General features: G+C 34.2%; 1 protein-coding gene across 14 annotated transcripts in view; it reads right to left on the bottom strand.

Moving 5' to 3' along the window:
* LOC125682182 (uncharacterized) overlaps positions 1 to 13,825 on the bottom strand; it is a 57,189-nt gene that overhangs the window by 31,539 nt on the left and 11,825 nt on the right. For 7 of the 14 annotated variants that reach the window (XM_056160029.1, XM_056160058.1, XM_056160061.1 and 4 more), the window contains exons 1-8: positions 13,560 to 13,766; positions 12,726 to 13,365; positions 12,200 to 12,234; positions 11,745 to 11,930; positions 11,438 to 11,566; positions 10,222 to 11,288; positions 8,916 to 9,148; positions 4,126 to 4,393 (exon numbers count right to left, since the gene is read on the bottom strand). In XM_056160029.1, the coding sequence (XP_056016004.1) occupies positions 4,126 to 4,393; positions 8,916 to 8,960 (313 nt within the window). In that variant the 5' untranslated portion in view covers positions 8,961 to 9,148; positions 10,222 to 11,288; positions 11,438 to 11,566; ... (2 more) ...; positions 12,726 to 13,365; positions 13,560 to 13,766. Of the gene's footprint in view, positions 1 to 4,125; positions 4,394 to 4,685; positions 4,765 to 8,915; positions 9,149 to 10,221; positions 11,289 to 11,437; positions 11,567 to 11,744; positions 11,931 to 12,199; positions 12,235 to 12,725; positions 13,366 to 13,555; positions 13,767 to 13,825 lie in introns of those variants that run through there. The other 7 variants (XM_056160040.1, XM_056160053.1, XM_056160048.1 and 4 more) reach the window with 7 other exon arrangements.

Raw genomic sequence — 13,825 nt, 5'->3', positions numbered from 1 at the left:
ACATTTCTGAGTCGCAACACTTGCCTCTGCACAAAACATCAAAACTTTGCTTTTAAGTTAAAGATGATGAAGAACCATGGTATAATTACAACAACTAACCCAGATGAATTTGCCAAACAACAGATCAGCACAATCCAGAAGGAAAATTTTCCAGAGAATGTGGCATTTTCTTTGTGGAAGAGGGTGGAAATGTAAGATGGTAAAAAAATGAAGATTATTATTATTTTATTCATTTATAAAGCGTAAAATTACCTATACTTTCTATGCGCTGTACAATGTTTTTGCTAATAATCATTGATAATAGACTAATAAAAGACCTGCAAGAACTGTAAAGAAAATGATAAAACAATAGAAAGAATTAAAATAAAACATGGTAGTAAAATGACGAAGTGGTTGACTTTGAGTTGACGAGATACAATTGGCATATAGGTATTCGTATGCTGTATCAAATTCAGTTTGCAAGAGCTTGAACATGGAATCCTTGATATTACATTGAATTTTACATTCACAGGGCATATTCACGCTTGAACAAGAGTGTTTTTATGTTCTTGCGGAATGCTCCATGTGCTTCAAGCTCTCGCAGTTCCAGTGGCAATTTATTCCACAATTGTGCACCTAACGTTTTTATGGCTCTTGTACCGTATTTGTTTGATGACCTCTTCACTACCAGTTTCCATTGGTCGGATGATGATCTCAAGGTCCTATGTGGCTGGTAAACAGGACATAGCTCTCATGTATGCTAGATAGTGTAAGAAGAAGTTAAAAGAGATCGGTTTTGGGACATGTGGGAGAAGGAGCCAAAAGACTTTAAAGAACATGTTTTACGGGTTCAAACACAATATAAAATGAGCAGGGAGTTGAAAGAGAAGATGCCATTAAACGAAATGTACATACACATGGACTTCGCAGAGAATTATTCATGCAAGACAGCTGAAGAAATGCAATCAACAAACTGGAATGCATCTCGAGTGACATTGCACCTTATTGTCATTTATAAAAAGGATGAAAGTGGTCAAATGAAACATCGAAGTTTTGTTGCTGTTTCCGACAACCTTGTCCATGCTTCATCTACAGTGATAGTAATCCTGGAAAATTTTTATTCACAGTATATCCCAGAGTTACAAATCGTGAAATTTGTAGATTATTGGACAGATAGCCCTACGAGTCAGTACAGGAACCGCTATATATTTGATCTGATCTTGGACCACAAAAAGCGGTACGGATTTGATGCCACCTGGAATTATTTTGAATGTGGACACGGAAAGGGACCATGTGATGGAGTGGGAGGGACCGTCAAACAATTAGCAGATCAAGCTGTCAATGCTCAAAAAGCAAACATTCAAGTTGCTGATGATTTCTATTTTTGGTCAGAGAATGGAAGCATCAAGGCAATTTCTTTCTTTTTGTGCGTAAAGCGGACTGCGAGGAACGAGCAGAGGAGTTACAAAAATCTGCCCTTCAACCAGTGAAAGGAACAATGAGTCTACATACATGCACAAAGCAAGGGAATAATCTTCTCACTGGAAACACGTCTTGTTATTGTGATAACTGTAACAAGAAAGAATATTGTCAACAATAGACAAATGCCAATGTGACAAAGAAAACAGCTGAAGGATCTCAAGAGAAGGGGGTCTCAAACAAAGATGAACGTCTGGAAAGAAGTGATAGAGATGTTTCAAGTGAGGCTCAGAATACTGAGAATAAGTATTGTGTTGAAGAGTATGTTGTTGCTGTGTACAGTGGACAGTGGCACATTGGAAGAGTTACTCAAGATGACAAAGATGAAGAAGAAGTTGAAATATCCTTTATGACCAGGAAAAAAGACAACTATCAATGACCTTCAGTGCAAGACATCATATGGGTTACTTACAATGGCATACTTGGAAAATTGCAGCCACCAGTTCCGTCTGGGAAAACACGGCGGATGTATAAGTTCGAGAGATTTGAGCTGTAGTCCATAGAAGAGAAATTTGATTCTTTCATTCAGAAATAGATTGATATGACAATCATTCTGTAACTTACAGACTTACATTCAGGATGTAAAAAATCATTATCAAACAAGTATCTTAACTGCCTTTCAGTTTCAGTATTTTGTGGCATGAGATATTTTATTCTATGTCAGTTGAACATTTAAGTTTTTGTTTGTAACATATGTTACATATTTATTTTGATTCTAAAACAGTACTTGATAATGATATTTTCATAATGTTGAATATCAAATAAGAAAAAGGAATTTCAATCATATTTATGGCTTTGGAAAAGACACTTTTATGAGAGATTTCATTTTGTACAGTAGTCATTTTCATGATTTTGTCACATAATTTTACTTTGAATGATAATAAAACACCATTGCCCTTTTCAGGATTGACCGACTCGTTGATTGTATGATATTTTTGTGTCCTAGTAAAAAACAAACACATCATAATTTTTATTTTATTGCACTTTGAATAACAGAGCTCTTCTTTGCAGTGTGATAAATTGGTAACATATGTTACTTGGCGTGAACTTTTAAGTTTCATCAACATTTAGAAAAAAAGGCACTTGAACCTTTATGTACGCGTAGCGCATTGATTAAAAAGTTTTCTGTCAATGTTTCATTTGATACATGCATGAAACAACGAATTATAAGTTTTATTTCTTATCATTTAATTATGTTTTTAAAATAGAAAAACAAATAATTTCTCCCATCAAAAAGCTTGAATTAACGTTTTTGAAATGGCGCGTAGGAATACATATATGTAAGAATGAAAACAACAAAACGGCATGGCTGTGCGTTCAGGTTAGGTACAGTTACTGTGCAGATTTAAATGGATTATAGACAAATTAAAGGTGCAATGGTTAAAAGCTGAATTAAAAGGAAGATAACAAGTGGTGACTGGATTTATGCTGCATTGTGTTGGATGGGACGTTGAACACTGGTTGTGTCATTGGAACGGTGGAATGCAACTCGGCTCCATTTCAATATCGAGTAGGCCTAAAAGGTTCAACACCTCTTCACCTAAAACGCACTCGTTGACTGAGCCCCATATAACGCAGTTCAATTTCATTAATATTTACCAGATCAGAAGTCTCCACTTGCTCCGTCATGTTATCGATCTCGTAAAGCAGACGATTCGTTCCGGGAACTCGTGTAATCTGTCTACGTCTACCAGTAAGCGGTCTACGTCATCAAGTTGACTATGAACTGCCACGTCATCGGCTATGTATGTTGTTTCTTTAAATTAACTTGTATTTTATTCATATCTTTAGTTGTGCTTATTTTTGATAGCAATGAAAAACAAAAATCAAACGAATGCATTCGTCATATGTAATGCTTGTGTGGAAAATCCCATTCTATAAATATCGCTAAAATTAGAACGGAGAAGACGCATTCCAGAGAAAAGTAGCCCCGCGTGCTTAGTGCAGATGAACTCCGAACGAAATTTTGACACAGAAATCAAACGAATTTTTCAACCAATCAGCATTGTTGTTAAGTCATCAAATTAAAAGTTATTAAATGATTTGCAAAACAAAAGTATTGATATTGAAACTTAGTCATTTTTTGTGGTTTGCCAATTTTTTCCCCGGCCGTTTTTCTCACTGTTTTTCATTTAGAGTTTGAAATAAAATTTGATGCATTATTTTTCTGTTTGTTGCTTTATTTTGTCATCTAACCATATCTGAAGTAAAATTTAGTGTTATATGATCCAAGAATGAAGGGAAAAATATTTTTTCCATAGATTTCAATCGATGGTGAACAGTAACGGATGTTACATCATAAAAAAATGTTTAAAATTTTACCATACTTTGAAATGTGGTTTTTCAAAAATCTCAAAAGTTAACTTGAAATCCATCTGGGGAAGTTATGCATAGGTATTCTTCAATATATCTGCAATATTTTGAAAAGAAAATATTGACATGGAAATTTTTATATTTCTCACTCCTTAATTGCACGCTTTTATTGACTTTGGGTGTATTAATACCTGTTCACGTCTCTAGAGAGAATGAATAGAGTAGACCCAACCATCGCACGGTCCATATTGTAAAATACGTGTACAACTTAAAGCCAACATTAGCTATTGTTTGTATGTATCCTCTCACTGATAATGACCATGCATCACTATATACTGAAATCAGTCCACTTACTAGCAGGCGACAATCCATATTTAGTACATATTTCTCCGAAATGTCCAATCCAATTTTCCATGGCTGCACACAAATAGTCTGGGGTAGGTTCCTGGCAATTCTTCCTGTTCGATTCCATTTTCCAACTGTTTTCGTTCCATGGACAAGCTGACACCACCTGATACTGCTGTGCTGCATCAGCTGAACAGAACAGCACAATAATGCACAGCACCGAGAGAAGGCACAGAGACGCCATTTCACCTGATGTGTAGGCCAGCAGTGATATGATCTAATCAATGTGAATAAACGTGATAATTCAATCATTTTTTTTAAGGGTAGATTATTCGCGGTCTAATATTTTATCTTACCTGTTTTGATGGGTACTTAATGTACAAAAATTACAGTGCTCTGACCACACTTTACGTTTTAACTTTCGTTTTCATCTTGAATTATGAATGTAATGGGATTTCCTGATTTTATATGGATATACACAGCGGACATAAATTTCTATGCTGTACATAATAGATAAAGAGTTGATATATGTTATTATACACTGATTTTGTGTACATACATACGTTTACCTGATCAAGATATAGGGCTCACGGCAGATCTCGCCGGTCGACAGGGGATGTGTTTATATTTTTAAAGATAAACTTTTGTATAGGCCTAATTGTAGACTGAGCTATCTTTTTCTAGTTTCGGTTTGATTGTGATAATTTGATGAATATCTGCGGTAGGAGTACGTTATAATATCACGATCTACATGTAGACGAATTCACCTCGATTACGTCCTAGCCTCGGCCACATTAACATTGATCTGTACGATGATTTTCCTATCAATCTATTTATCCATTCATCGATATCCATCCACTCATCTAAACCAAGAAAAATAAGAAGTCAAAATTGAAATAGATTGAAATTGAAATGGGTGGGGCGTGAGGGAGGGGGGTGGTGTTAAGGTCCTAAACTGACAAAAAGTGACATTCATTATTTTTCAAATTTCAACCGAGGATGCAACACCTCCATACCCTCTTTAGATCCGCCATTGGATGTTAATTTCGATAAGTAAATAAATGACGTACAATATGACTGAGATAATTTTCAAAGGAGCCAGACTATTCCCGCAGTTCAGTTTAGCATTTGAGTACGTACATGTAAACAACATAATGAAACTACATGTTATAGACAACTTAAGAGTACTATCGGCCATGTGAATTAAACACTCATGAATGGATGCAACAGTATTTTGTGGCCCGTTTCGCTGGTCTTAAGTTTTGCAATTTTATAGGTACTTTTTAACTTTTGCTTTAAAGACTTCTTCCCAGCGCCCATCTATACAGTTTTGTTTATAATTCAAAATAAATGCTATCTACTTATTTTCTTTCCTAACGTTTCCACATGGATGAAAAAATTCGGAGCGGGACATTTTAAACAAAATACAACCAACCCTCTTTCCCTCTTTCCACTCTCTCCCATTAGAATCCCTTCTTCCCCCTTCTCATAATTTCCTCCACCTCTTAAAAAGGGATGCCCCGTGTCACAGTGGGTGTGACACGCTAAAGAAACCTCACTGCTCAATGACCATAAGCGCCAAGCATAGGCCTGAATTTGAAGCCCTTCACCGGTCTTGGTGACGTCTCCATATGAGTGAAAAATTCTCAAGAGAGAGACGTTAATCAATCAATCATACAGATTGTTAGGTCGTTCTTGGCAGACTGATTTTTACTACGGATAACTCCGTTTACCTGGTCAAGACATGGGGCTCACGGCGGGTGTGACCGATCAACAAGGGATGCTTACTCCTCCTAGGCACCTGATCCCACCTCTGGTGTATCCAGGGTTCCATGTTTGCCGAGCTCTCTATTTGGTATTGCTTATAGGAGTTCACCTTCATTGTACATAATCATATAGAACATCTGGTACTGAATCAGTTAAATCGGCCCATTTGACCTATAAGTCACTTTTATAATTCAATGTATATGTATACATGTAGCAAATATTAAATTATTTGTACAAATCCCGTTTTATTGCTAGAAATAGTACATTAAGAACTTTTACTGTTTGTCTTTGATTATTTTCCATTAAACATTACTTGTATATATATATTTTCTACACCTATATTGTGAACGAATGCTTCTCTATGGTTTTGAAAATAACTGCAATTAACATAAGATGTTATTGTCCTCTCTGGATCCATCATTATATATATATAAATGTACGGAAACGTTCTTGTAGAGGTTGATTGATTGATTGATTGATTGATGTTTTCAGCCACAATCAACAATTTTCAGTTATCTGGTGGCGCCCAGTTTTTATTGGTGGAAGAGAGAACCCAGATACAATGTACCTGGTGGTCTCCACCGACCTTCCGAAAGTAAACTGGGGAACTTTCTCACGTACCGGCGCGAGCGGAATTCGAACCCGTGCCGACAGAGGTGAGAGGCCGTGTGATTTTGAGCGCGATACTCTAACCACTCGGCCACGGAGGTCCTCTTATAGAGGTTCATGTAGAGGTTCATTTAGAAAACGACAGCTTTCAAAACGAAGGGGGGGGGGATACCACATCTGATTGAGCCATCACAGACCTTTGTTGTTTGTTTTGGTTTAATGTTACATACGGTTCAAGTTGGAAATTATTTTTTTTTAAGGTAACATATGCTCGTAATTCAGTTAGAGACGATGGAATTTCTTTCCAATCTTCAATTTTTTTTTAATAATTTCACTTTCACTTGATTTATATCACAAATACGTAAATGATCGTAAATAAAGCATATATGCTTAATTTAAGGTTGATCAATCCTCATGTGATGTCATAGGTTTTTGCAAAAGTCTTAATAGATTAAACTTTGTGCATGATAGAATATATCTGTCTGAGAAATTTTATTCACTGGATATAATAAAAGAAAATCTGGTATACCATCAATACTGAAAAAGCTTATATTTTCCATAGATAAACAATTATAAACGATTTTAAAAATGTTGTCAAGGGCAACAACTTCTATGCTGGAATTTTCTCTACTGGATGCCTATTATACATTGGTTTCCCTAATATCTACAATTAATCTATACATATTTGTGAATTAACAGTTTTTCAAAACTGTTAATATTTAAATTTTGTCATTTCAACAAGTTTTTATCTATTTTTATTATTCTGTTTGACGAAAATATGTGATTTCCTTATGTTGATGTACGATTCTGTTTTTGTATTTCTGACATCTTTAAAAAGGTGGCAATATATACATTTTCTTGGTTATTAATCAAATTAAACTATATTGAGTGGAAATTAATAACGTTTTTTCCACTTTTAACCATTACTATTGATACGTCACATGAGGATGGAGCTACCTTATTAGGAGTTTGTAAATAGTTTAGCTGTAAGAAGAAATAACTTTCAAAAGATAACAATTTCGATTAACATAATTAAAAGCCTTTTGATAATCAACAAAACAGCAAAATTATTAATTTTTACGTGATGGTGTTCTACTAATGGCACTTTGTTACGTTCGGAAGTCTAGCATTTGTAGTACCCAGTTTGAAACCAATTTTAGCATCTGATATATTGATCGTCAGACCACTTTAAAAATATGTTGTTAAAACAGGTAAACATTTTGCCAAACAACTCACCAAGGGCACGTTTGATTTAGCAACTCGAATTACGCGAGTTAATAGAGTTGTAAATAAAACGTGTATTTCATGACACTAGTGTTGAACACGGGTTGGAAAAGTTTACTCCTTACTTTAGCGGGAGCATCAAGTGTTCAACATGGCGGATAATGAAGAGAAATATTGAGCTTGACATGTGCAATTATAATGTTGTTGGGATATATAGTAAAATTACCATGAAAAAAGATACATATAACTAAAGTTTGACCAACTGATTTAAAAAAGACAACAATATAAATATTTGCAAGCAATTACTAGATGTATGTTTTGAATCCACTATATATTGTAGATAAAGTAAATTTTGGGGTGAATTATATTATTTACCGTCTACGTTTGGTTAATTCTGATGATATTTACACTATTCCAGGACTGCAAGTACATGTACATGCATATTCATGTCTCGGTATCAAAATGAACTACCACATTTAAATAAATTGTCATTGATACGATTTTCAAATCAAACGCCATTTTTCAAACCAACATTAGAGCAACAGTTGTTTTATTCACATTCAAGGAGTCTAGCCTCTGCGCATGCTCAGGTATCACTCTAGAATTACACGAGTCTTCCCAATCAAACGTGTCCCAGAATTATGCGTCTATAGTTATTAGTGTCGTAAGCATTTCCTTTCTTCAATAGTGGGAACATAATTCTAGCAGACCAACATGCTGGAAAGAATGAACGTTATTACAGTGGAGTAAAAATACCACGAAATTTACACCTGGAGATTTTCCAACTTTCATTTTCTTTAATACATTACAAACGTCATCATACAAAACTGAACCATGAAAGGTGAAGATCATTTTTTAAAAGAAATTTCACATTGATCATCTTGTCAATCGGATTAAATTTTTGATCAAATTTTCTGTCAACTCAATACCTATATTTTTAGCAAGAGGTGTTTTTCTTTGATTTATGTATTTTCTGAACGTCGATCTCGAACTTTATTACCGATAACTCTATGTTAAATAAAATAATTTTACAGCGTTTATTTCATTAGTGTCTCTTCGGCACGTTAATTGGACCGGTGAATTTACCACATAAAATTGGATATCTGAAACCAAATTTAGTTTGGTTTGAACATATTTTATTGCATATATAATATACAAAAGGTTTGAACACAAGTTCTTACAACTTACGAGGTTCTCACCTTAGTATTCTCACCGAATTTAGTTATGAGATGCTCACTGCACATGCCATTTCATATAGGGGGTGCTCATTGACCAACCTATCCCTCTGGTAAAGCGTGGTCAAATAATTGGATAACCAATCCATTACTGGAGTTCAATTATAATAGGAATCCATCTCACCGCGTGCACCCCTTTATTTGTTTGACAATGGCGTACCATACTGCAGTTTGTGTTTGTTAAATGACACACACACCTATTTAAAATGATAATAACATGTAAAGGAAGGAAAGAATAGCATATCCAGCAATGAATATCTAGTGCATCAAATACCGATGTACTTTACTACTGGTAATCGGACTCGTTCTTAGTGAAATATTCACATAAAATGCTGTATGTTAACTTTAATCGATGAATTAGATACATCTTCACTAAATAACTAATAGATTGCAGTGTCAAGTACTCGGGATTGTTAATTCTTAGGCTCTGGTCATTATATGTCCCCTTTTGCTATTATGCCTGGATATTCCAAACAATGTAAAGGACATAAGTATTTAGAAATGAATAGATTGTTGATCCTATGAAAAATTATAGCTACAGTATAAAAAATAATTCTTCATTTGCCTTAGTCCTGTAAAGGTGAAACTTGCATTTGAAAAAGCATTTGACATACATGCGAAAATCACATTAAGGTATTACATGTCTAATAAGACATTTAAGGGAATGAAATATCACTGCTTAATTTATCATTGATAATGTTTGACTGTTATAATCCTGAAGTCTTGTAAAGTTTTGACCATGCATTTATGAAATATGAAAGATTTTTAAAACCCACCCTCACCCCCACGATTTATGCAGGGGGTGCTATATTTCAAAGAGAATTCTGTTACTAAAATGCACCTTTACGGTGAAATTTTACTTTAAATTAGTATACATAACATAAATATATCGAAATAAACGCAAGGGAATGACATAAACTGTCTTTCACAAAAAATATGCCTGTTTGAACTGACCATGCTCGTTGAAAAATGTAAATTTCTAGTTTGTATTTTTTTTTTAAATCTGAAAATTTTAAAAAAAGAAGTGAGCTCTAAATCACTGGGATAAAAATTGACTTTCATCATTCCTGTACATAAATAAAACACAAAAATACATTTACCACAAAGTTTTTGAATTTATTAGGCATTTATTTTCCCTACCCCCTATTTCAGCATCTCGACATTTATGACATAGATGAAACTTTAAGCATTTAAAAAAAACTAACTATTATCATTTCATGCGTATATACTTAAACATTTTGTTTAAAAATGAATAAATAAGCATTGTTACCTTTTAAACAAAGTCCTTGAACTTTTGACCTTGAAAAGAATAGTAATTTGCTAAACAAATTCGGAATAAAAAATGTGTAATCGAAAAAGAAATTATATCCCATTAATACTAATATGCAATCATCAAATTACATTAATATATACTGAAAATTTTCGGCTTTAAAGCACATAGATAAAATTCAAGAACTATACAAATATATATGACCTTAAAAAATATACAGCTACATAAAAATTATGTATGCAAATTTGTTGACCAGTTAAAATTCATCATGGCACACTTGAACTTGAAATTATTACTTAATACTACTGACTGATAACACTTATAACTTTATGAAAAATGTCCTCGACTTAGAAAAATACATAAATAATTCTAAATGCAATACATGCATCTATAATTCATTTGGCTAAAATGCTTTTCCACCAACTTCAAGGATTACAAATCCGCTTACTGAAGTTTGACCCTAAATGTGTCTTGGAACTTGAATATAACAATGACATTTTCTGATTGTTGACTTTCACTGTGATGAACTTTCAATGGAACATAGACCAATACATGTCATAAAATCATAAAGTTATAGCTATCAAGAGAAAAATTGACAAAATTTTGGGACAATTTCCTCTAGAGTTTTCTTTCATATGTTGTATGTAAAAAAAATTCTGCCTAAGCCCCCTGCTTGTACGTTGAATGGGCGAGGGACGCTTTCTTAAAAATATAAATACTGTCAATATACCCTTTGACACAGTCCATAAATCGAGTTTCACATTTTATGTTCATCAGTGCATTCATTAACACAGAAAAGTCAAATTTCCGTCCATTGTGTGCAATGAAATATACAGTAGTGTGTTTTTTAACCACAAACATAACTTGTCAATGGCAGTTTTCGGATTTTCTGCATGAACCTGATGACCGTGGACTGTCATTCTTCCATTATTATTGTAGATTATTCCTGTAATCTCCTGTACACCGCATGCGATGGGAACCTTAGGGTATACATAAAGAGAAAATTCCTTTGCAGACCCCACAACTGATGCTGCAACCTAAGTGACATGTGGATAGTTCCCCACGCACTGGAAAATATATATAATTAGTCTAATTAGTTATCAGATTTTAAAAAAAATCTTCTGAATTCTGATGAAAATATGTCATCAATGAGAGGTTTATTGCTGGTAGACTGTCATGTATCTCTAGGTTGTCTAACAGCAGTTTTGTAATTTACCTAAATCAGTTGTCTCTAAATCAAAAGCTATGAATGTAACATCGCCCTCAACATGCACAGGTTTGAAATTTCCATTCGGCACAGCTTCTGGTAAATGTTGCACATCAGTATCCTCAGAAAGTCTAATGCCTGCAAAACGTTACAAATTATAAATCAGCGTACAAAGAAGGTCTAGTTTGGCTAATTGTAAATCCATGTACATGTAATTAGATGGACACCAGATACTGTGAACACTATATTAGAGAATTGCATGTTTTGGATTAGTGTAAATTTTATATGTCAATGATAAAAAATACATGTTGTTTACCAGACTCGTATGAAGCTCCCTCCAATGCCTCCTGTGCACCTTTAGTAACCACTCGCTCTTGCTTCAGTACCAAACGCCGTCTCTTGGTAGACACGATTTCTCCTGAATTCTTTTCGTGTGTCCCATTCGCTGATCCGTGTATGCCGTTGTAAACTTTCATGGGGATATACCAGCTTCCTTATGGACCTTCATATACAGTAATCCCAAATAATTCAAAAAAGTTATTGAAATACATGATAGGGGATGATTACTTCTCCTAGGCACCTGATCCCACCTCTGGTGTGTCCAGGGGTCCGTCGTTGCCTAACTATCTATTTTGTATTTCTTATATGAGTTATGAGATTGATCACTGTTCGTTATCTTCACCTTTCATGAATGAGGAATTTTATCATGAATAAGTTACTAATATATTAAATTGTCACAACTAAGAAGAAAAGTGCTACATATATACTTACTATTCCGGAACCTCCATTCCTTTAATGTCATATGGCTTTAAAAAAAACCAGAACAATAAAGAAACAATAAATCATAAAAAATAAAATATGAACATGCATTAAAACGATGAAAATAACATGAGACAATTGGTTAAAAGATTGATACCACAAATCTGGTTATTTTTGTATGGATGATGCATTAAAAAATTAGCAAATTTATTTGACCAAATTCCCCCCCCCCCCAATAAATAGTGTGAAAATTTCTAAATTTACGGTAACAATAAATTCTGGGAATTCAACTGTTGTAAAAGGAAATATTCTCAATGAAATCAAATTCTGTTGATATTTCGTAGAGTAGGATTTTGTTGAGAAGATAAATATTATCAACAAAGTAATTTATATATATATATATATATATATATATATATATATATATATATATATATATGATGACCCTAAACGAATTTGCTTTCACAATACAACACATAAGAACAAAAAATAAAATGATCGAAACAAAGAAAACAATAAATTAAAATATTCTATATACCTGAGCTATGTACTCTCTTCCTTCGTTGATGAAGGTTGCTGTTGCTGCTACACGAAAATCCAGGGATTCCGAATTTCCATAGTGCAAGGATTTTGGTGCTCGGAGTGTTACTTCACGGTTATCGTGTTCACATTGCTGGCTGAACCTAGATCGGCAAGTAGTTCAGCATTGTTGGTCTTCAAACTGCTGTGGGATTATCACTCTCAGGTTTTCTTCCATTCCTGTCTTGTTACCTTGGCTCTTTGCAAGTACGTATTTGATACACATCTGTGTGTGTTGTATTACACTCGTGGGGATTTGGTTCAATGCATACAAGTTTTTTCCAATATTTTTCACAATATGGTTGCGATCATATCGTTTTTTCAATGTCATATTTAAGTCCGATTTGATATGTGCAAGCATCGTTGTATCTCCATCTCCATCCACAAATTCGACAGGAGTCCCTTCATCTGAAAGTTCTTTGATTCCTTGCACCCCACTCTTGCACTTCATCAGTTTTGCACTATCACAATGATTTCGAACACATCGGTGGTTGTGAACAGGAATGGAAGGTCTATATCCCCTCCACCAGTTGCAAGTCCCACAGGTTCTTTTATCACCCTTTTCCCATACTTGGCACTACTCATGAAGAAAGTATGGGCTGAAAACATGTTGAATATTAATCTTCGTACAAACTTAAATCTTTAAGGATAACGCGTCATCTGTTAATCAGACAAAATTTAATAGTGTACTGTTGCTGTATAGAATCATGGACCCAGTATCTGACATTATACGTTTTGCTAGAATTATTGTCATAACTGCACAATCATGTAAAACAATAAGTTTTATACCTACTGAAATTACTACAATGCTATATGTTCTGATAAGTCAGAAAGTCAAATCCTCTTCAGTGCAGCAGCCGACATACCCCACTTCGTCTTCTATGGAAATCTGAGCTTCATTCCTTTTTTCCTTTGACAAATTTCTTCCTGAACTTTTCTGATCGTCTTGGACCATGAGGAAGTTGAAAACTGCTGTGGTTTAGTTACAGTGGAGTTTTTGTTCTAAAATTATTTTTAAATATCTTGGATAATTTTAATCATAAAAATTAAAATTGAAAT

Source organism: Ostrea edulis, chromosome 1 (assembly GCF_947568905.1).
Source record: "Ostrea edulis chromosome 1, xbOstEdul1.1, whole genome shotgun sequence".
In the NCBI taxonomy this organism is placed as follows: domain Eukaryota; kingdom Metazoa; phylum Mollusca; class Bivalvia; order Ostreida; family Ostreidae; genus Ostrea; species Ostrea edulis.
Note: the sequence above shows the minus strand (reverse complement) of the source record. Positions and strands in the feature narration are given on the sequence as shown.